Raw genomic sequence first — 19,864 nt, forward strand, 5'->3', positions numbered from 1 at the left:
GAGAAACGGGTGACAGTGGGGCTCGCCTCGGGAGTTTCCCTGCTCTCGGCCACTGTGGTCTTGTGCCGAAGCTCGTCCTGTGCCTGAAACGACTGGCTGGTGCATTGTGTACAGTTGCATGGTTGTTTATGACAGGAGAGCTAGTCCAGTACCCAAGTGGGAGTCATCCTGGATTTTAAACACTGCCTACTTTCAAAAATATCTGAGACAGTTTATGATAGAAGATGTTGGTTCAAAGGAACTATTAAAACAAAGCTGCAAAGAATACCCAATAAAGAAACATGGTTATCCTAGAAACGGGAAGTTGAAGAGAGCCACTGTGTTTGAGTAAATCTTATACTGGAGCTTATGAAAAACAGAGACATTATTTGGACTTAAACATTTTTAGCACACTGTCTGTTAAAAGGTGAATTTATTGTAAAATTCAGTAACTCTCCCTTACATATTTAAAGGTTAAGAGCATTCTTCAGCGAGTTCTGTGCTCTTATAACTCAAAAATGCTTCCTCTATTTAAAAAAAAACAAAAAACAAAACAAAACCCACATGATTTCAGCCTCCTGAAGTTCAGAGAGTCCGGGCTGTTTGGGATGAGTCCCTGTTCGGGGGTTGCTAAGTTGTGACTGCTCCCAGCAGGCCACGGGAGGCTGCTGTCCGGGGTCTAAGTTCCCCCGTCCTCTGGCAGGACCACGAAGCCTCCACCTGCAAGGGCGGAAGTGCACCTGGGTCATGTCACTTGGGAGCCCCGGGCGTCGGGACATCCAGGACTTGCTGGTGCCGAGCCAAAATCAAAGATTTGTCCATTTGTAGGTCCGTCTGCTTCAGGCTCTGTGCCCAACAGGATGTGCACGGTCGGAAGCTGTTGAGGTCACTATTTATTGCCTGGGGCTGAGGGAGAAGCGATCACATCTGTCCGGCCTCCCTCCCAGGATCTCTGCGTCTGGGCTCACCAGCTGCTCCTGGAAACCCGTAAAGGGAAGGAGCGCCGGGTGGGGGCAGGGAGCTCCCCAGCCTAGGGGAGACCCCTCCTGGACTGCCGCAGGGTGCGTAGCCCCGTAACGCCGTGGCTCTGTCTCCCCCACTCCAGGGGCGGGCCTGGCGAGGCGGGGGCCAGCCAGATGGAAAAACGTTCCGATTCTTTGAAACCAGCTTCTGGTGAAGCCTCGCTCTCCGGCGGCCTCCAGGGGGTCGTGGCCTCCAGGGGTCCCCTGTCTTCCCGGGACGACCGGCCAGGAGCACAGGCACCAGGGGCCAGGGCCCGAGGCAGGATAACGAGACGACACAGATGCGAGCCCCTGTGAGCCAGGCGTCGGGCAGCCGGGTCGTGGCCAGTCCCCTGCGGCGCTGGCAGCGAGGCCCGCGTGAGGCAGGACTGGCCGCCCAGAGGCCCCCCTGCTCCCCACAGGCTGGCAGACGCCTGGGCCCTGGACTCTGCCCCGAGGCCTGCTGTGCTGAGGGGGTTGCCCTTGGGGGCACTGGCGCCCGCTGGGGGACCCCTGCCGCCTTGGTGCTGCGTGGAGTTTGAGGAGCAGCGGGCACTTGCCAGGCCTGGGGCGTGCAGGGTGCAGGTCCGTGGGGGCCCTTTCCACCCTCGGAGGCCCAGAAGATTGGGGAGGCGGCCACGCAGACGCCTGAGCATGGTCTTGTGCCGAGGTGCACCCCAGCCGCAGGAAGCTTTCGGGAAGAGCGAGGCGCCTCTGAGGCACCCCTGTCACACTTGCCAGCGTGCTAGACGCAGATAATTGCAGGGCACTTACACAAGCTTAGCACCCGTTCGACTTCCTGCAATTCATTTTCCTGACAGCTTGTTTAAAAGACGCCCGTCTAATGTATTAAAATGCCTACATTTATGTCAGATGTGGAGATGAGCTGGAAGAGGCGCAGAAAGCTTCCAGTTCAAACCAGCTGGGCGGGCCTTCGTGTCTGGAACAGGCTGTAACCCCACGCAGCTTCCTGCTCCTGCCCGTCCTGAGACTCGTGTAAGTGTCCTGGGGCCGCGGCGACCAGGGACCACGACTGTGTGGCTCAGGGGGCAGGAACCCAGCCCCTCGCGGCTCTGGAGGCCAGAAGTCTGAGGCCAGGGTGTGCGCAGGGCTCGGCGCCTCTAGAGCCTCCTTCCTGCCCCTTCCAGCGTCCCTCCTGTCTGCGCCGGTGTCTTCTCCTCGTGTCTCCTGTCTGTGACTCTCCTCTTCTATTATAGGGACGCTTGTCACTGGGTTTAGGACCCCCCGAATCCAGGGTGAGCTCATGTCGACGTCCTCACCTGCATCTGTAAAGACCCTTTGTCCAAATAAAGCTACACTCGCAGGTTCTGGAAGCAGGACCTGGACATACGTCCTGGTGTCCCCCAGCAGCCCCACTGGACAGCTCCAGGGCCGCCCGGCCCGGCAGGGGGCTTGCTCCTGGGCAGACGCTCTGTCTCCTGGCAGGTGACTGGTGCCCTGGGTCCAGAAACACAGCAGGTGCCGGGGCCTCTCTCTACAGGACGGGGGTGCGCGCAGACCCCGCGGCCCCCCATGAGCTTGCTCCCCAGCCCTGAGACCCGCCGAGACCCGGCTGTGGAGCCCCGACCCCGCCCCGCCCCAGCCCTGACCCTGCCCCGACCCACCCCCACCCCCAACCCCGCCCCACCCTCGCCCCGGGACTCCCCAGACAGGAGCTGAAAGGAGCCACGGTCCACGGGGCTCCGCAGGTGGGCAGCGGGCGCACAGGGGCCATGCTCACCCGCAGCCTCGTCGCAGCCCCAACGGGAGCCCTTTGTTGGCATTTAGGGCGTCGAGCACCACTTCCAGCCCTTTCTGAGGTCCGCCTGCCGGGTTGTGATGACCCTTCCCTGACCTTATTAACGAATCACAAGGTAGTGGGGGCATCCTGGGGTCAAGTGCCCCCGGCTTCCCCCGTGGTGCGCTGGAGTCACCAGCGTGAAAACCCCGGCTCCGCCGCCTGGACAGGAGCGGATTGGCTCTGGGGCGGCAGCTGGGCCCGGCCCCGGGATTTCCGCCTCCATCGGTAACAAGCAGACGCCTCGTCATCCCTCTTGCCCCGGAGGAAGGGCCGCGGCGCGGGGAGCCCAGGAGGACGGGCTCTTTCCGAAGGACGCCCAGGGGGTGCCCGGCCTGGGGGGTGGCGGCGTCGGGCCCGGCCACCCCTCCCTGCACCCCGTGTCCCGCCTGTGAGGCGGCACCGCCGTCCCCTGCCGCCCGCACGCTGGTCCCCGGAGAGGCCAGCTGTCCCCTCACGTGTGGCCCCGGAGCCCAGCGCGGTGCTTCCCGAGCGCCCAGGACGTGCCTCCCTATTATTATTCATTATTGGCGACTGACGTGGGGTCGCGTGGTACCGTCTGTCCTCCTCTCCGCCGACATGGGGCCCCCGCCGGCCGCCCGCGGCCCTCCCACGGGTCACCGAGCTTCTGTCTCCAACAGGCCCGTCCTGCAGACTTCTACTGTCTGGTTTCTAAAAGCGGCAGAGCTCATTTCTCAACATCCCCTCTGCAAAGCTGTTTCTATTTCAGTAAAACTTGAAGCCGTTTGTGGCTTTAACTGCCCGCCGGTGCTTGGGCCCCATTTCCACACGGGGCCGGTTGAGCGCTCGGCGGAAGATAGCTTCTGACTGGGGTCAGACGGGCCAGGCGGGAGCCCCCTGCAGCACACCCCCGTCCAGGTCCCCGCCCGGGCACAGCCCAGGGCTCAGGCCGCACCCACGTCCAGCCGCCGGGATCAGGACCCGTAACCCCTCTCAGCAGCCCGGGCGGGGCTCAGGGCAACCGGCCAGGACAGCGGGTGGCCGTGCGTCCAGCGGGGAGCGGGGAGGGCGGATGACTCAGGTGTTGGGGTGAGCGGTGATGTCTCAGCGAGGCGGGACCCAGCCCGGGGGCCTCCCTGCCCTGCTCCCGTGGATACGAGGACAGTGTCTGTCCGTCTGTCCATCCGTGGAGGGCCCTCGGCCTCAGCCAGGCAGCCCGGCTCTCAGCTGCATCCCCTACAGGCAGGGCCAGTGCTCGCCAGCGCCGGGGCTCCAGGCCTTGGCGTGAGGCTGGCAGGTTATGGGGGAAAAGGAACAGGAAGGCTGACGGGCCCCGAGGGCTCAGCCCCAGGCCGCCGCATCCCTGCCTGGCAGCCCACCAACACGGGGGCAGGGGGGGGGGACATCCAGGACCCCCTGTGGGACCTGAGCTCAGCCCTGCTGGGCGTGGGGGAGGGGCAGCAGCAGGAGCTCAGGCCCCCCAAGGCCCTGAGGGGGTGACCACTCCCCTGAGCCCACGACTGAGAGCCTCCCGAATGTGAGGCTGGGGCGCTATTGGGCCAAATGGGCAGGGTGGCCCCCCGAACGCCCAGGACGGGGCCCGGGGTACACCCCGGGCTTGTTGAGCAGAGAAGCTTCGGGGTTTAGGTCTGGTTGGTTTGGGAACCCTGGCAGGATGTGAAGCGTGGTGACAAATGCTGAGACCCCCGGGAGTGTCCCCCACAGTGGCCCCACCGTCGGGCCCAGGGGCAGGGCTGCTGTGATGCCGCCTGCAGCTGTGGGCCCTGCCCGCCCCCGGGGGCTGCTGGGCTCACGTGGCAGCCCCGTCCCCCCGGAGCCCCGGGGGCAGGTTCTGCTCCCCCACAACAGGCGAGGCCGCAGGGGTGGTGGAGGGGGACGGGAGCCTGGCCTCTAGCTCCCCGCAGCAGGTGGAGGATGAGGGGCTGGCGGCCGTCGGGGCCCTCAGAGGCCTTCGGTCCCCCTCGGGCCATGGGGGGTGAGGACGGGTCCCCCGCCTGTCACCACCGGGGGGCGGGATGGATATGGTGGCTCAGGGAGTGCACAGCGTCCCCGGGTCCGGCCACAGCTGGGCGGCCTCCCCAGCTCTCGCAGGGGCACCTGGCAGCCCTGGCTTAGGTCTTAATCCTGTAATTTTGTGTCTGTTTTAAGTGGAACTGGGTGCATCCTGAGGAAGGTGACGGTGGGCGCGGGGTCCCCAGGACGGCCGTGGGAACTAAGAACTACAGGGACCCAGGGACCGTTCCCAAACATCCGAGGGCCGTGACGGGGTTCTGCCTGGAAGCTGTTCCTTTTCTCCATTTCCGTGGTTGTGCCTTTTCCGCACGGTGGAGCTGGAGCCATTGGGGGGGTCCCTGTGCCAATGGGCTCCTCTCTCCCTCCTCCCTGTTTCCCTGGCCTGGGAGCCCGTTTCTTCCTGGCCCTGAGTAGCTCCCGCCGTCCGGATGTCCGCAGTTCACCGTCACCCGCTCGAGGGCCGCCCGGCCGCTCCCAGGGTCTGGCGATGCTGAGCCCCGCCGTCGTGGACACCCACGTGTGACACTCGTGTGGCCGGAGGTCTCTGCTCCCGGGAGCAGAGCCACCAGACCACATCCCGTCGTTTTAACCAGCAGTTCCCCGATGACATAGGGTGTCGAGCATCGCTGCACGTGCCTGTTGGGTCACCCGTAAATCTTTGATGAGCTTCAGATCCTGCGCCCGTGTTTTGAGGTATTTGTTTGCTTATTGGGTTTTAAGAACTCTTTGTATGTTTGTAGGTTTCAGAGAATTTTTCTGATTTTTTTAACGTGGTGAAATTCACATAAAATCTACCGTCGTAATCGTATTTGAGGGCGCAGCGCCCTGGCACTAAACACGGTGCCACCGTGTGCGGCCGCTGCCCCAGCCGTCTCCAGGACTCTCTTCATCTTGCAAAACGGACACTCTGTCCCCCCACCGACCTCCCCCAGGGCCTGGCGGCCTCCGTCCCCCCTATATCCATGAATTGGTTCCCCCAGGGGCCCCCGTACGTGGGTCGGGGTGTTGTGACTGGCTCGTGGCACGGGTTCGACTCTGTAGGAGCAGGTGCCAGAACTCGCTTCCTTTCTCAGGCTGAGCCACATCCCACTGTGCGGACGCAGCACATCCTGTTCGTCCCCCTCCCGTGGGTGGACACTTGCTGGCTGTGGGGCTGGTGCTGCCGTGAACGTGGGCGTGCAAACGTCTCTCTTTGGGGAACACTCCCAGGTGGGACACACGGTAGTTCTTTTTTTCATTATTGTTATTGTCTGAGGAGGTGCCAAGCCGCGTGGCACAGAGGCTGCATGTGCGTGTTTTACTTCCCGCACAGGAAGCGACGGGGCCACCATCCTGCGGGCCCGCCTCGGGCTGGCCGGGTCACGCAGCCTTGGCAGCAGGTCAGACATGGCCGAGGGTATGGGCCCCTGGTCACCCCAGCTGTCCAGGCTCGCGGGGGGGGCACCGTGGGGAGCGCATCCCCACGCCGTCTGCTCCCTGCTGGTGAGGGACGGGGACGGCCTGCCGTGTCCTGGGGGAGCCGCAGCTCGTCCCGCTCCTGCCCACCCCGTCCAGCCCTCCTGCCCTTCCTGGGCTGTGCCTCCCGGCCCGTTGGGACCCCCCAGGGGCGACCCTGAGGACTGTGCGGACAGCCGCGTGCAACGGGCGGCTCCCAGGTTCCAGAATGTGAAGCCCCCACCAGCGTCGGAGGACTTGTCACATGGCAGCAGAGAGGCGGGGCCCAGGCCGGCTGTGCCCCAGAAGGGAACACGCAGCCATGAATATTCACGCCGGCATTGGACTTGCAAATCCCCAGTAATTTAAATGTCATCAAGGCGTGCGGGCACCTTTTGGGGAGAAGATCTGTCAGAGAAAATGAATCGTGATCACCAGTCATGACGGGGAAGCGGCCTCCTCAGTCCCCGGCGGGGCGGCCGGAGGCTCCTCCAGGGTCACCGCTCCGGGGGCGTCGTGAGCGCTAACTCCGGGGAGCGGTGGGGGAGGGGACCCTGCCCGGCTCCCCACTTCCCCGGCTCCGGAAGAGAACCATGGAAAGCCAGGCCATAGAGGCCGCGGTGGGCCGCAGGTGGGGGACACGGGCCCCGCAGCCACCTGCCACCTGGGACCCCCACGGCCGAGGGCTGCGCCCACCTGGCTGAGCGGCGCTGCTGCGGCCAGGGTGAGGCTACTGGCTTTTCTGGGTGAAGCGCGACCGCGCCCGCGGGTGGCTCCCGCTGCTCCCGATGGCGTTAGGAGCTGGCTCCGACCCTCACGGCCGCCCTCCAGGCTGGGGACTCCTTGGACCGTCCCAGCTTACGGGGCAGGAGACTCCCCAGATGGGGACACCGGGGTCTCAGACACGCGGCAACATCGGGTCGGGGCGGCTTCTCCTTGGCGCTCCCACCCGTCCCCAGCGTCCTGTCCTCGGGGCTTAGCTACTCAGCGTGACTCTGGTTCATTTTTGAGATGCGGGGGCCGGTGGGGGGCAGGTGACGGGGCAAGAGGGGGAGCCCTCCCCGCGCACGCCCGTGGGCCTGCCCTGTGAGGCTCTGGCATCCTCAGCCTGCTCGTCAGGCTCCACTGCCGCTCGCGGGGGAAGCAGGGGGGGCCCTGACATGTCTCCGGGTGTTGCACACAGACTTCCCGCCCCTTTGTTCTTAGGGGACACCTTCAGATCCTGGCACAAATGTTTCATGGGGGGGGGGTTCTTTAAAGATTTTATTTATTTACTTATTCCTGAGACACAGAGAGAGTGAGGCAGAGACACAGGCAGAGGGGGAAGCAGGCTCCACGCAGGGAGCCCGATGTGGGACTCGATCCCGGGACCCCGGGGTCTCACCCTGAGCCCAAGGCAGACGCTCACCCGCTGAGCCCCCCAGGTGTCCCGTTTTGTGGGTTTTAAATGACCAAGGACAGTGGCCTCCAGGCCCCGGGGCTTCCCCGGCAGGTGCGCCGAGGCGGCCCCACTTCTGCGGGCTGGTGCACAGCCCCTTGGAGCCGGGCCGTCTGGTCTGAACAACGGACACGTGTGCCTCCCGGGGTGGAGGCTGCGTCCGAGGTGAGGACACGGCGGATCCGGTGTCTGGCGAGAGCACAATTCCCTGCTGGTGACGGCGGCTTCTCACCTGTCTTCACATGGTGCGGGGGCACAGGAGCTCCCGGGGGTCCCTGGTGCAAGGGCCCCACCCTCACGGCCCACTCACCCCCGATGGCCTCCCTCCCGACACGACACCCGTGGGCGCCACATCCCAGCGTACGAACCAGGGACGCAGCACTCGGTGTGCGGCAGACCGACCTCCGGGCGGCGGGAGGGGAGCGCACCCCCGGGCCGTGTCGGGGGCTGAAGAGGAAAGGCTCGGGCTGGGGAGAGGGCGGCCGGGGCCTCCACTGCCCCCTCGTCCCCATCTGCGAGGCCGCCCAGGGGGACCAACGGGGAAGGGTGGCCCAAGGTGGGGCACCCACCAATTCCTGTTCACAGTGCAGCGCCCTGCGGGGGGTCCCGGCCGCGGTCCCCACCACGCAGCCTGGTCGTCAGGGCCCCGCACTTACCCTTCCCGCCCCTGCAGGACCCGGCACAACCCGGAAGCCCCATGAGGGGACAGTTCGTTCTGAACACAATCCTTCAGCGGCAGCCTGGCTCAGGGCGCAGGGCAGCGGGGACGCGGAGGGCAGCGGGGTGAGGGCGCCAGGCCAGGTCCCCGGGGCCCGCAGCACCACGACGCGAGTCCGTGTTTAAGGGACTGCCCTGCTTCTGCTCATGCCGAAGCCAACTGGGAACACATATGGAGCCACACGCGCACGCTCAACACGCACACGCACTCACAGAGACGCACACACTCATGCGCTTGCACACACTTTTGCACGCACTCAGACACGCTCACGCACACTCACACACACTCGCCTACATGCTCACCGTGCACACACACACAGAAATGCACATCTGTGCACACACGCACACGGGAACGCTCATGCCCGTGGACAAGCAGACGCACAAGTGCACATGACAAGCCCACGAAGCACGAAGCAACGTTTGCTGATGGTGGGGACAGAGGGAAGGTCCCCCTGAGACGCCAGCGAACCCAGACCCCGAGGGCCCCAGGCCCGCCGGCTCAGCTGCCCGGCTCCACGTGTCTGGCTCCACGCTCGAGTTCCGAGCCGTCGGCACAGAGCCCGCTCTCGCGCTCAGGTTCACTGAGATGCTGCTGCTCTTTCAAGAAGTCAGACCCACGGGTGAGCCTGTCTCCCCAGGAAATAAAAACGAAAGGAAACGGTCCCCCGGCCCCCTGTGGGCCCCTCGCCCCCGCTCTGCAGCACAGCCGACGGGGGACGCCGCAGGAGCCGTGACTGTCCTGACAGAACCAGCCCCCAGATTCGGGGGCAGGACGGCCCGCTCGGCTGCGCGATGATGCCCTGCCTGCCGTTCCCCAGCTTCCTCAGCGCCCTGCCTTCTCGGGGCTTCTTGTCAGCCCTGGGGTGGGGGGCGGATACTTACACGAGGCGTGTTTCTCTCCAAAGAGAGTGTAGTGATGCGGCTGATAAATCAAGAGCCACAGGACTCGTCGGGAAGGCAGTGCATCCGCTAGCTTCTGCTGCGTAACAAAACAGCCCCAACCTCGTTGGCACTAACAGTAACGTTGCTTGCGATCCTGGGGTGGCGGTTGGGCTGGCTCTGCTGGTCTGGGCTGGGGTCACCTTGGTGGCTGCTGTCCCCCGGAGGCTCCCCGGGCCTGGAGGAGTCCGAGACGGCCTCACGTACCTGCGTGCAGGTTGGCGCTGGCCCTTCCCTAGGCCTGGCCGTCCAGGAGACCAGCCACGGTCTCCTCACGCTGTGGTGGCCACGAGAGCAGGAAAGCGGCGGCCTGGCTCAGGATGCAGGGTTTCCGCTGCACGTCACCGGTCAGAGCCAGGCCAGCACGGGCTGGGCCGCAGACTCCACATCTCGGTGGGACGGGTGGCCGACCACATCGCCAGAAGTGTGCGCCCAGGGCTCTGGAAACCGTGAGCAGCGTTCGAGGACCCTCCTCCATGGGCCACGGCTGGCCAGTTCATGGCAGTCTTGCTAGCGGAGGGACCCGTGACAGTTGTGTCATGACCCAGGATGTCTAGGGGAGCACCTCGCCGGGGTGGGGGGGGTAGGGAACATCGCGAGGCCACGGCTGCCCGTGATGGTTAAGAAGGCAGCTGGGAGGTCCCCAGGATTGCAAAGATGCAGGCCATCACCGCGATGGCCACGGGCGGCCGTGCTGCTTAGGGACATGTGGGGGCGGGCGGCAGCTGGTGTGGGGACAGCAGGCACGAAGGCCAGAAGACACGGCTGCTCACGCGGAAGCAGCCACAGCGGTCCGGGGCCTCGCAGCCCCGAGGGCGGCCTCAAAGTTAATTTTCCAGTGTTAGGAACGCGCTGTCTCTGCTCAGTCCCCCGAGCTTGGGTTTTTCCTGTAGCTTCCAAGCTGGTGAGACTTTGTCTCCCTGTGGCCGAGTTCCCTGGGATGACACAGGCTGGCCGCACTGACCGCACACCGTGGCCCACCGGCACCTGCGCGGGTGGTTGGCCCGCGGCCACGGCCAGCGCGGAAGCCCGAGCCCTAGGACGCCGGGCCGGAGGGGCCGCTTCAGGCCGTCCAAGAACACTGGCCTCGCCTGTAGGGCCGGTATCCACAGGGCTGCACAGGATGGCCCCGGGGGAGCCCGGGAAATGCCCCGGAACACCGCACACCTGGGACGGACCTTCCAGAGGCCGCCGTTTTCACCTGGGTGGATGGCGGGAGACGTGGCGGTGGCAGCAGGAGCAAGGAGGCCCCGGTGGCCGCGGCCTGTCGGGGCATCCAGCGCGTCGCAGCAGCAAATGGAGGCAGCGAGTTCTCGCGCTCTGGCCGCCTCCGCCCCCCGCCCCCCGCCCGCGTGGCCAGGCTCGGCTGGGAGGGCAGCTCTGAGGACCCCCAGCTGCAGTTTTCCCCGACTCCGCTGAAGCAGAACAAATCCTGTTTCACAGGCTCGCGGCAGGGGGACCAGGACTCTGACAGCCCCGGGCTGGCTGACGGGCTCCGGGGAGGACGGGCTGTCAGATGACAGGGAAAGCTTGTGCTGAGACATTTGCACGAGCCGGAGACTCCTGCCACGGGAGGAGGACGTGAGGGGGCCTCCAACCTGGGGGACGTTGACCAGGGGATGCCCACTGGGGTTATCACAGCAGGAAGCTGAGGTCAGACCCCTGGACGCCCGAGAGGCCGAGTGTCGCTGGGGTCGCCCCCCCGCCTCACGCTGACCGCCTCCTGCCTGCCGCTGCCCCACCCCACCCACCCCTGCATCCTGCCTCAGCCCCCCACTGTCTCCCGACCGCCCACGGCGTCCAGCCCCACGGGCACCACCCTGCCGCAGGCCGCCCCGGCCCAGGCCCCTCCTGGCCCCCAGGCTCTGCCCACCTCGTGGAAGAGCCGCCCCCTTCACCCCTCCTCTGGCTTCTGCGACAGTGTGTGACGGGACCCCGGCCCAGCCCCGCGGGCTCCTAAGGCCCCCACCCCTTTCTCTCGCCCATTCGTGCCCCTCATCTCTCAGGTCTCTGCATAGACTCCTCCTCCAGGAAAAGGCCCCTCGTCTCCCCCAGACTGTCGTGCTCCCCACTGAGTCCCGTGTGTTCACGCACTCCACACACACCACGTACAGCAGATGCTCAATAAATGCCCGTGAAGGTCAGACGAGGTGGGCCTGGGCACCTGTGCGCTCAGAGGATGGGGGGCGGGCTGGTGGGCCCAGGAGGCTGACGGCAGACTCCACGGAGGCAGTAGCCCTGGTGCTGAGACACGCCAAGCGGAGACGCCAGGGTGGGTAGGACGCGTCGCCACTCACCCTGCGGTTCCCGAGCTGGAAGGCAGCCCCTGCCCTGGGCCCATCCCCGGGGGACAGCCTGGTCCCCTTGAACTGCCTCAGCTGCCATGTGCTCCTGCAAGAGAGAAGAGCTGGAGGCCGCGGAGGTGGGGGGGACAGCGAGCTTCCCTGGAGCCAGTCAGGCCCTCTGGCTCCGTGGGCTGTGGCGCCCTGCTGCCAGCCATCCCTGGCCCCGAGTCGGGGGGGGCACCCGGCCGCTGCCCCTCCGCCCACGGGAGCTGGACCCAGGGGCGCGTTTGCCCTGGTCCTCGGGCCGAGGCCGGCCTGGACCCCCCTGCCCCTGTTCCCAGGAATCAGGATCTTCAAGAGGGACCAGGCCGCTCCCCCCCCACCCCAGCCTGAGAACGGATGTGCTCAAGCCGTTTGGCACGACCCAGACCCTGGCTGCCGTGCTCTTCACTGCGGTGCCTAGAAACACAGGGTGGCCCCTGCACGCCGCAGCGCCATCCCGCCCCTGCGGGGACGGTGGCACCTCTCAGGCTGACCGGCCCGGCCTATTTACTGTTTCAGACTCTGGCTGGAAAGGAGGGAAGCAGAGCGGGGCCCGGTGGCCACGTGGCTGTGTTCTCTCGGAGATGGAAGAACGACGGTCCCTAGGCCACGCGGGCGTCGGGGGCCTGCTCTGGGGTCACTGGGCAGCGTGCCGGCCGGCCTTGGCAACATAGCAGAGAGCTACAGCCGGGCCCTCGCGGGGCGGGACGGGCCAGAGCAGCGGCCAGACTCACCACCACCGTTCCTGAGGCCGCGGCCACCCGAGGTGGAAGCCGGGGAACCCGGCCGAGGGAGCCTCAAGCATCAGTGCTGGACGTGGAGCCAGGGCCCCGGGTCCCCTCAGGGCCCAGGAGCTGGTCAGCTCGGGAGGAAACCGGAGCCACGTGCAGGCCCAGTGGGGCCCAGGCCGGGGTGGCCGCTCCCAGCCCTCCCCGCCGCCCCCCGCCGGCCGCTCCACCCCGGGTCCACCATAATCAGATTCACCCCAAGCAGGGACAGGGCGCTAATTCTATTGAAAGGAGCGGAGATGCTGGGTGCAGAGCCAGATGTCCACGGGAACACAGTGACCAGCGCTGCCGGGGGACGGTAATTCGAAATTGGGAAGGAACAGGATATTCGCTAAACTGCCCACACGATTTCTTGGCAAGAGAACACTGAGTCCTGGGGGGCAGGCCCATCGGCCAGCGATGCCGGGAGCACGGAGAACGGGGCGGGCGGCGGTACCAAGTGGGGGACGGTCCCCGGCCAAGCACCGGCTCCGCAGCGCCGTCCTGACCACATTGCTCGGGTGCCCCGATGCCCGCTGCTGCCCGGGCTCGGACTCTCGGCCCACAGCGCAGGAGCTCGCCGTCTCACCCAACCCCAGCCTCAGGCCCCGCCGAGGCCGCTGCTGAACTCCCTGGAAACCCACCCCCGGCACGCGAGCGTCTGGGTCAAGACCAGGTCCCCGCGTCTTCCTGGCGTGGAGCAGAGCTGCGATGCCCGGAGCCCCGTCAGAGGCACATGCAGCGTCCCAGGGGCCTCGGTGCTGAGTTGGCACCACTTGTAATCCCTCAGAGTCAAATTAATTCCCTACACGTTAGAAAAATGCACACAAAAGGCTTAGCAACTGGATCCAATTCAGCTCGCATCTGAATGGGGGGCGGGGTAAGCAGCAGCCGGTCTTGCAAAGGGAGCGACCCTGCAAGACAGGCGTCACCGGGCGGGCGTGCGGGTGGGGACGAGAGCCCGGCACACCCCACGAGGGCCGTGGTCTCCACGTGTTAGGGCACCACTCGGGCACCGCTGCCCACGTTTTTTCAGGCACAAAAGTGGGGGCCGCGCTCACTTCTCCGCCACCCGTCCTTCTCGAGGATCTTTAAAGCCCGTGTGTTGCTTACTTAGCAGATGTCCCACTGATGTGAACGTTCTCCTGGGCTTTTTAGCCAACGGATATTTGAAAACACGGCAAACAGGCCTTCAGCCCACAGCCCTGCCAGCTTGCCGCACCGCACAGATGGCTTCCGTGTGGTTTCGAGAGTCCAAGAGCCAGCTCGCCACCCCAGCTGCTGCCGAGGCTGATGAGCCCCCCAAGTCCCAGCCAGAGCCAGGCCCCAGTGCGCCTCCTGTGTGCCACCAGGGGAGGGGCCGCGCTGCTCCTTCCCCGTCCCTAGGAAGGGACAGGCGCATTGGGAAGGCCATTTCCTTAATCCGATTGAGGGTCTCGCAGCAGCCCAGCTGGTGCCAGGACTGCGGCAGGGCCAGGAACAGACAGGATGTGGCTCCAGGGGGGCTTCTGTTCCAAGTTCACTCTCAGACTGTGGCCTCCGTGGCTGCAGCCCCACAGGACGCCAGGACTCCCCAGCGCAGGGCTGCTGGCTGCGGGAGCCGGTGTGGGGGCGGGGCCTCCTCCAGGGGCCACAGGTGTTCACCCCTTGTCAGGACAGGAAGGGCCTGGAGATGGGGTGGAGTGTTCCTGATGGCCCCTGCTCCAGCTGGCTGGGTCCCCAGCCCGGGGTCCCCCCACCTCTCCCAGCCCAGCCCCTCACAATGAGGTCCCCCACTCCCCATCCCCCTAGATCCCCCTACTCTCTGTCCCCTCCAGGTCTCCCCCACTCCCCGCCCCCCAGTCCCTCCCAGGTCCCCCCCACTCCCTGTCCCCCCTAGTTCCCCCCACTCCCCGTCCCCCCAGGTCCCTACTCCCCATACCCCCAGGTCTCCCCCCAGGTCTCCCCCACTCCCCATGTCCCCCCAGTCCCCAGGGCCCCCCCAGCTTTGGTGGGACTTCCACGGTGCTGAACCCCGCCCTCCCGGCTGGATCCTCCGTCCCTCTGAGCCCCCGGTAACTCCGGGCCAGCCTCCCCAGAAGATCCCAGCCCTGGGGGAGCATGGAGACCAGGTGAAGCAGATCAAAGGAAGGAGAGAGAAACGGAGCTTCGGCCCTGAGAGCCCTCCAAGGAGTCAGAATCTTTGGCCTAGAATTTGTTCTCAGAAACTCTCACTCACCCGGAACGGTGGCGTCTGGGCAGCTGAGGGCGGGCACGTGCCCGCGGAGCTCCCCCGGTGTGGGTCTGGCCCTCGGCGGGGCCCGGATGCGCGCTCCTTGTGACGGCTCCCGGCGGTCACGCGGCCCAGTGACAGGGCAGCCGGCACCGCCGCTGCGGGTCGGGCTGGGTCCGGGCTCCTCGCTGGGTCGGGTCCCTTCTCTATGGGGTGAGAGCACCGACCCTCCGACCTCGTCCGTCCGACGAGCGCGCTCGGCGCGGTCCGCGGGGTCCCGGGGCCCCGGGCCTGCGGCCTGGCTCGGGACCAGCCTCCGCTCGCTCAGCTGAAGGCCGAGTTCGAGCCCGAAAGGAGAAGGTAGACGCGCTCGGGCGTCCTTTCAGACGGAGCCAACGATGCTTCCCAGAGCCAGTGGTGGGATGGACCAGGTCGGGTCGGGCCAAGGCCTACGCCCGGCGCACCCAGGCCTGGACTCCTCCTCCCCGGTGGCCTTGCAGGTGCTAGACGCGACTCCCGTGGCCTCTCCAGGCCGCATGCCCCACCCTGCTGCCGGGTCCCCCCCCCCCCCCCCCCCCGTTGGTTCAGAACCGGCAGCCTTCCCTCCCCGGAGCCCAGGCCTGCGGCAGGTGCTGACCCTTGTGCGGCTCATCCCTGGGCCGCCGGGCCACACAGCTGCGACCACCATCGAGAGCATCACGGTGCTTGTTAGGTGAGGGACGGGAAATCTGGGCTGTGTCACCTTGGAAGACCCTTGTCTTATCTTTGGCCCTGAAACGAGGACACACGCACCGAGGTCTGGTCCCTAGGCCTCCGGCACTTCCCGGTCCGGGGAACGTAGGGTGGCACGTGTGACTGTCATGTAAGCAGGGGGCACGGGACGCACACGTAGGTCCAGGTCCAAGTGTGTCCCACTGACTCCATCCCTGTGCCCTGAACGGAGGGCACGACGGGAGCCTCCCGCCCCAGGCCTCGCCCGGCCGTGTTGGCCTCCTCCGGGTTTCCTTCCCGGGACCCCCGGACGTGGAGCCATCTCCCTACTTCACGCAGCTGCTCTGGGCTTTGCAAACGGCCCACCCGTGTTTAGTGCCTTCCCGCCCACCACGGGCCGGCTGTTGGGCCTCGAGGCCGGGGGCGAGGGGGCATCTCTTCATCGGAACAGGCGGCTGAAGTAGAGAGAAATGGGCCGCAGCACAGAGCAGATGACTGCGAAGCAGGGGTGGGAGTGGGAGGAGGCCCCGGGGGCTCAGGGGACCCCCCGCCGACCCAGGGCCGGGCCTGCCGCCTGCATCCACAGACGCCCCTCACCGGGTGCAGCCTGCCGCACGCACCCCCCTTCCGGGCCGACCCGAGGTCCCTACACGCACCCCCTTATCGCTCAGCGGTCTCCCTCCGTCCCCGTCAGGAGGCTCACAGGGCTGGAGTCGGGGCAGCCCCGGGTCCTCAGGCAGGACCGGCCACGCCAGTGCCTCGAGCGACCTGGGCAGGCCCCACCGAAGCGCCCGCCTCGCCGCCCTGCCCTCCCAGGGACACCCTGGCCCCACGCGGCCGTGCTCGCGAGAAAGCCCGGTCTGAAGGCTCACCAGCCAGCCTGAGGCCAGGGTCCACACCCCGACACCCCGACCGTGCCCCCCGGTGCCCTCGCCTCCCGGAGGCCCTGGGCCACGGAGCCCAGAAGGAGGGCAGCGGGGCGGGAGGCGACCCCACTCACAGCCTGCCGCCCTGAAGACCCGGCCTCCCTGGGTCGGAGGTCGCCCCGCGGCCGGTCAGGTGCCCCGAGGTGCTGGGCTGACAAAGCCGCGACCTGGGTGTCTGGGGACCCCAGCTTGGGACGCCGCCTCCCGCCGGCCGCCGGGGCTACCTCGAAGCCTGAGGGTCCAGCGGGAGGGCCCGGGAGGTGACGCAGGACAGGAATTTCTCCCAGGGCCCAGAGAATTGATTTTTTTTTTTCATCATTGTTTTTTTGTTTGTTTTTTACAGCAAATTTTAAAGCAGTGCGTGAACTACTTTATTTCTTAAATTCCACCAGGTTAATATGTGTGACAGTAAGATTTCCATGATTCTTCTGGTAGTTTTCTGGCTTTAATTTCTGTTTTAATCTCTGCTCCAACTGCATTGTTCTGCTGTGGGGTCCCTGGGAGTCCAGGTACCAGTTCTGAGAACCAGCTCGGAACGTCATGAGGGGAATGGAGAAATGCTTATTTTGCTAAAAAAAAAAAAAAAAAAAAAAAACTAAAAGTCTGGGGCGCGCGGCTGCAGGCAGCTGGTCCAGGAGCTCGAGCGATGCCGTGGGCTCCCGTCCTCGCACCCGGGCGGGTCTCCCCACCAGGCGATCGCGGTACCGAAGGTTCCAACCCCTCTTCCCTCACCCCTGCAGGCTCAGCAGGACAAAAGGTCATGAATTTTCCCTGAAGAGAAGGCCCGCTGGAGGGGGCCCCCGGTAGGGGATGGGCACTTTCAGGGAGGCAGCGGGGGTCCCGGGAGGGGGCAGAGGTCGTGGGCCCTGCGGGTCACCCACTTTCTCCGTCTTGCGGAGCCGCTGCCCGTGCCTCCCTGGGCGCCGTTGCACCATCTCTCTGTCCATCCGCTTCTCCGTGCCGAGCTGATCTCACGACGTCTGTTGAGAGTGTCGGGTAGTTGGTAAGTGGGGGTGTCTCCCCGTCTGGTACTGACCCATCGTCCTTCCTTTCCAGAACTTTCCTGGCTGTTCTTCGATGATATGTTTCTATCTGAATTTTAGGATCAGCCTGTCTGTCCCGGAGTCTTCTGTTTTATTGGGACAAATGCGTAGACCAGGCTCGGAGTCCGCACGGGCACCTGCCTGTCTGGGGGGCGCTGGCTTCCCTCAGCGGGGCCTTCCTGCCCTCCCGTGCTAGCACTTGCGGCGTTCCCAGAGAGCGTGCGCGAGGCTCAGGAGGCGCGTTCCTGTTTGCTCGGGGTCGGGGTGGGCTGCTCCCCTGTTCCCGGGAGTGGGGGGTCGAGTGCAGGACACAGCCCCCCAGCCATGCTGGGGGCTTCAGCAGAAGGCAAGCCCCAAGGGTCAGGTGTGCCCCCCACGGTCCAGGTCCAGGCTGGAGGGTGCAGGAAAGGCATCCACCCTCCGACGGCCCGTGAGGGCCCCGCCTGCGATCAGGGCAGGCCTGCGGGGTGAGGCCTCTCCCACTGAGAGCTTGGGACCTCTTCCCACGGGGGCCAGGCCAGACCCCACGGGCCAGTGTGCGGGGCCCCGGCCCACTGCCTACCTGGCCCTCAGAAGCCGCTATTCTTACCGCCCGCGCTCAGCGAGGTGCTCTGTCTTAAATGTTTTGACATTTAAAATGTTTTGGATACGTTTGTTCTGTTTAAACTACACCCGGCTGAGGTGACTCACAAGGAACCAGTTTGTCTCCTGGGCCCAGACCCAGCGTCCCGCTGCACCCCCGCCCCACCTCCAGCCCGGCGAGAGCCCCAGAAACATTCCTGGGGCGGCCCCTGGCCCGTGCCAGCCCCTCGCCTCCCTGCAGAAGGTGGACGCCACCAGCAGGGAAGACAACGGGGGTGGGAAGGGCCCCCCCACCCCGGGACCTGCCCCTGAGCTTGGGCACACAGGAGAGAAGGGAGCCCGGCGGGGGCGGCTGGCGGGGGCCGGTGCAGGCAGGCAGTGAGCGCCGGGCGCCGGGGCCAGGAAGTGTGGGAAAGGCCCCTCCCCGGGGCCTGCTGGCCCTTCTCTGGCCTCTTAGCCCCCCAGCTTAGCAGAGCCGTGTGGAACCGAACATATCCTCAGGCCCCCGCCTCCTGGAAGGCCTCAGGATCTCCGAGGTGGGGCCTGGAGCCCTGAGAGGGGGGGCGGGACCCCTGCAGGCCTCACGGTGCCCTCAGGAGAGCGGCAAGTGAGTCTGCCCCATTCTGGACAGAGGCCGGGCCGCCGAGAGGAGAGCAAACCTGCGGGCAGCCTCGGGGGCTGCTGGGCGTCCCGGGCCACTGCTGCGGGAGCAGGACGGAGCTGCAGCGTCCTCACCCTGGAGAGGCTACTCTGGCTCTGTTCTCGAGGGCTGCAGGCAAACCGGGTTAGGAGGTGGCAGGAGGGGCCGCCCGGAACCCGGGGAGCCCTGGGTGTCGGCCACCCGGAACTTTCCGGAGGAGCCAGAGCCAGCACGGCCTCTCCACGCACAACTAACGCCTTTGTGAACGTGAAGTGCAAAGTGAACGCGTGGAGCAGCTGAGCAGGGACAGCAGGGCGAGGCGCCGAGGCCACACCGCCAGGGCCAGGAGCGGGGGCGCCCGGCGACAGGAGCGTTCAGAAAGAGTGAAAAGCCGAGCGCGGTTCACAGCGCTCGAGGCTGCTAGTCCGCTGGCCCGGGAGGCGATGCCAGGTCCCCGCTGCCCGTCAGGTCAGCCCCCTGCGCGGGGCGCGAGGGCCGGTCTCAGCCTGCTGTCCTGCAGGCTCTGGCTTGGGCTCAGACGGGCCAGGTCAGCTGTAGTCCAGCCTCTCGGCCTGTATGAGGCTCGGTTTCCCCAGATGCGAAGACATGGGAGGGAGAGGTGCTCGGAGGAAGCTCTCCTCAGTGAGCCGACGGTGAGGCAGGAGGAAGGGCCTTCCTTTCTGTCCAAACACGAACCGTCTGCGTACCTGAGGGATGCTGGGCTTGGCCGTCCTGCAGGAGCAGCCCGGCGCCCTGGGTCTGCAGCCGTGACTCGTCGTGTCCAGACCTGCGAGCGTAGAGCCCCGGCCGTTCGCCGCGGCCAGGACGCACCCGAGTCTGTGCTCCGCACCGTCTACACGGTGAACCCTGCGCAGAGGGGCTCACTGAAGGGACAGTCTGTGAACCCCACCTGCACCAGGCGGGAGCGGGAAGCAGGCGGAAGGTGGAGTGTGCGTCTGCCCAGAAGACCAGGCACCTTCCACACTGCAGGCCCCACCTGGTGCGACAGGCAGCAGGGCGCTGTCCCCTGCACGCCGGCCTGACGGCTGTCCTTCTCTTTCTCTGCAGATTAATACCTTCATGTCCTTCGTGTTCCCCATGGTGGTCATCTCCATCCTGAACACCATCATCGCCAACAAGCTGACCGTCATGGTCCGCCAGGCAGCTGAGCAGGGCCAGGTGTGCACGGTTGGGGACCAGCACAGCTCATTCAGCATGTCCATCGAGCCTGGCAGGGTCCAAGCCCTGCGGCATGGCGTCCGGGTCTTACGTACGTAACCGCTGGGCCCCCAGGGTGGGTGGCAGCCAGGGGCCAGCAGAGCAGCAAGCCTCACACCAGTGAACAGGGTCAAGTT

At 65.9% G+C, this 19,864-nt stretch overlaps 1 protein-coding gene across 1 annotated transcript in view; it reads left to right on the top strand.

Annotated features, from left to right (window-relative positions):
* The window catches only part of NTSR1 (neurotensin receptor 1), a 38,277-nt gene that overhangs the window by 11,980 nt on the left and 6,433 nt on the right, over positions 1-19,864 (top strand). The window contains exon 2 of the mRNA XM_077873845.1: positions 19,578-19,779. Coding sequence (XP_077729971.1) covers positions 19,578-19,779 — 202 coding nt within the window. The remainder of the gene's footprint in view (positions 1-19,577; positions 19,780-19,864) is intronic.

Source organism: Canis aureus, chromosome 26 (genome assembly GCF_053574225.1).
Source record: "Canis aureus isolate CA01 chromosome 26, VMU_Caureus_v.1.0, whole genome shotgun sequence".
NCBI lineage: Eukaryota > Metazoa > Chordata > Mammalia > Carnivora > Canidae > Canis > Canis aureus.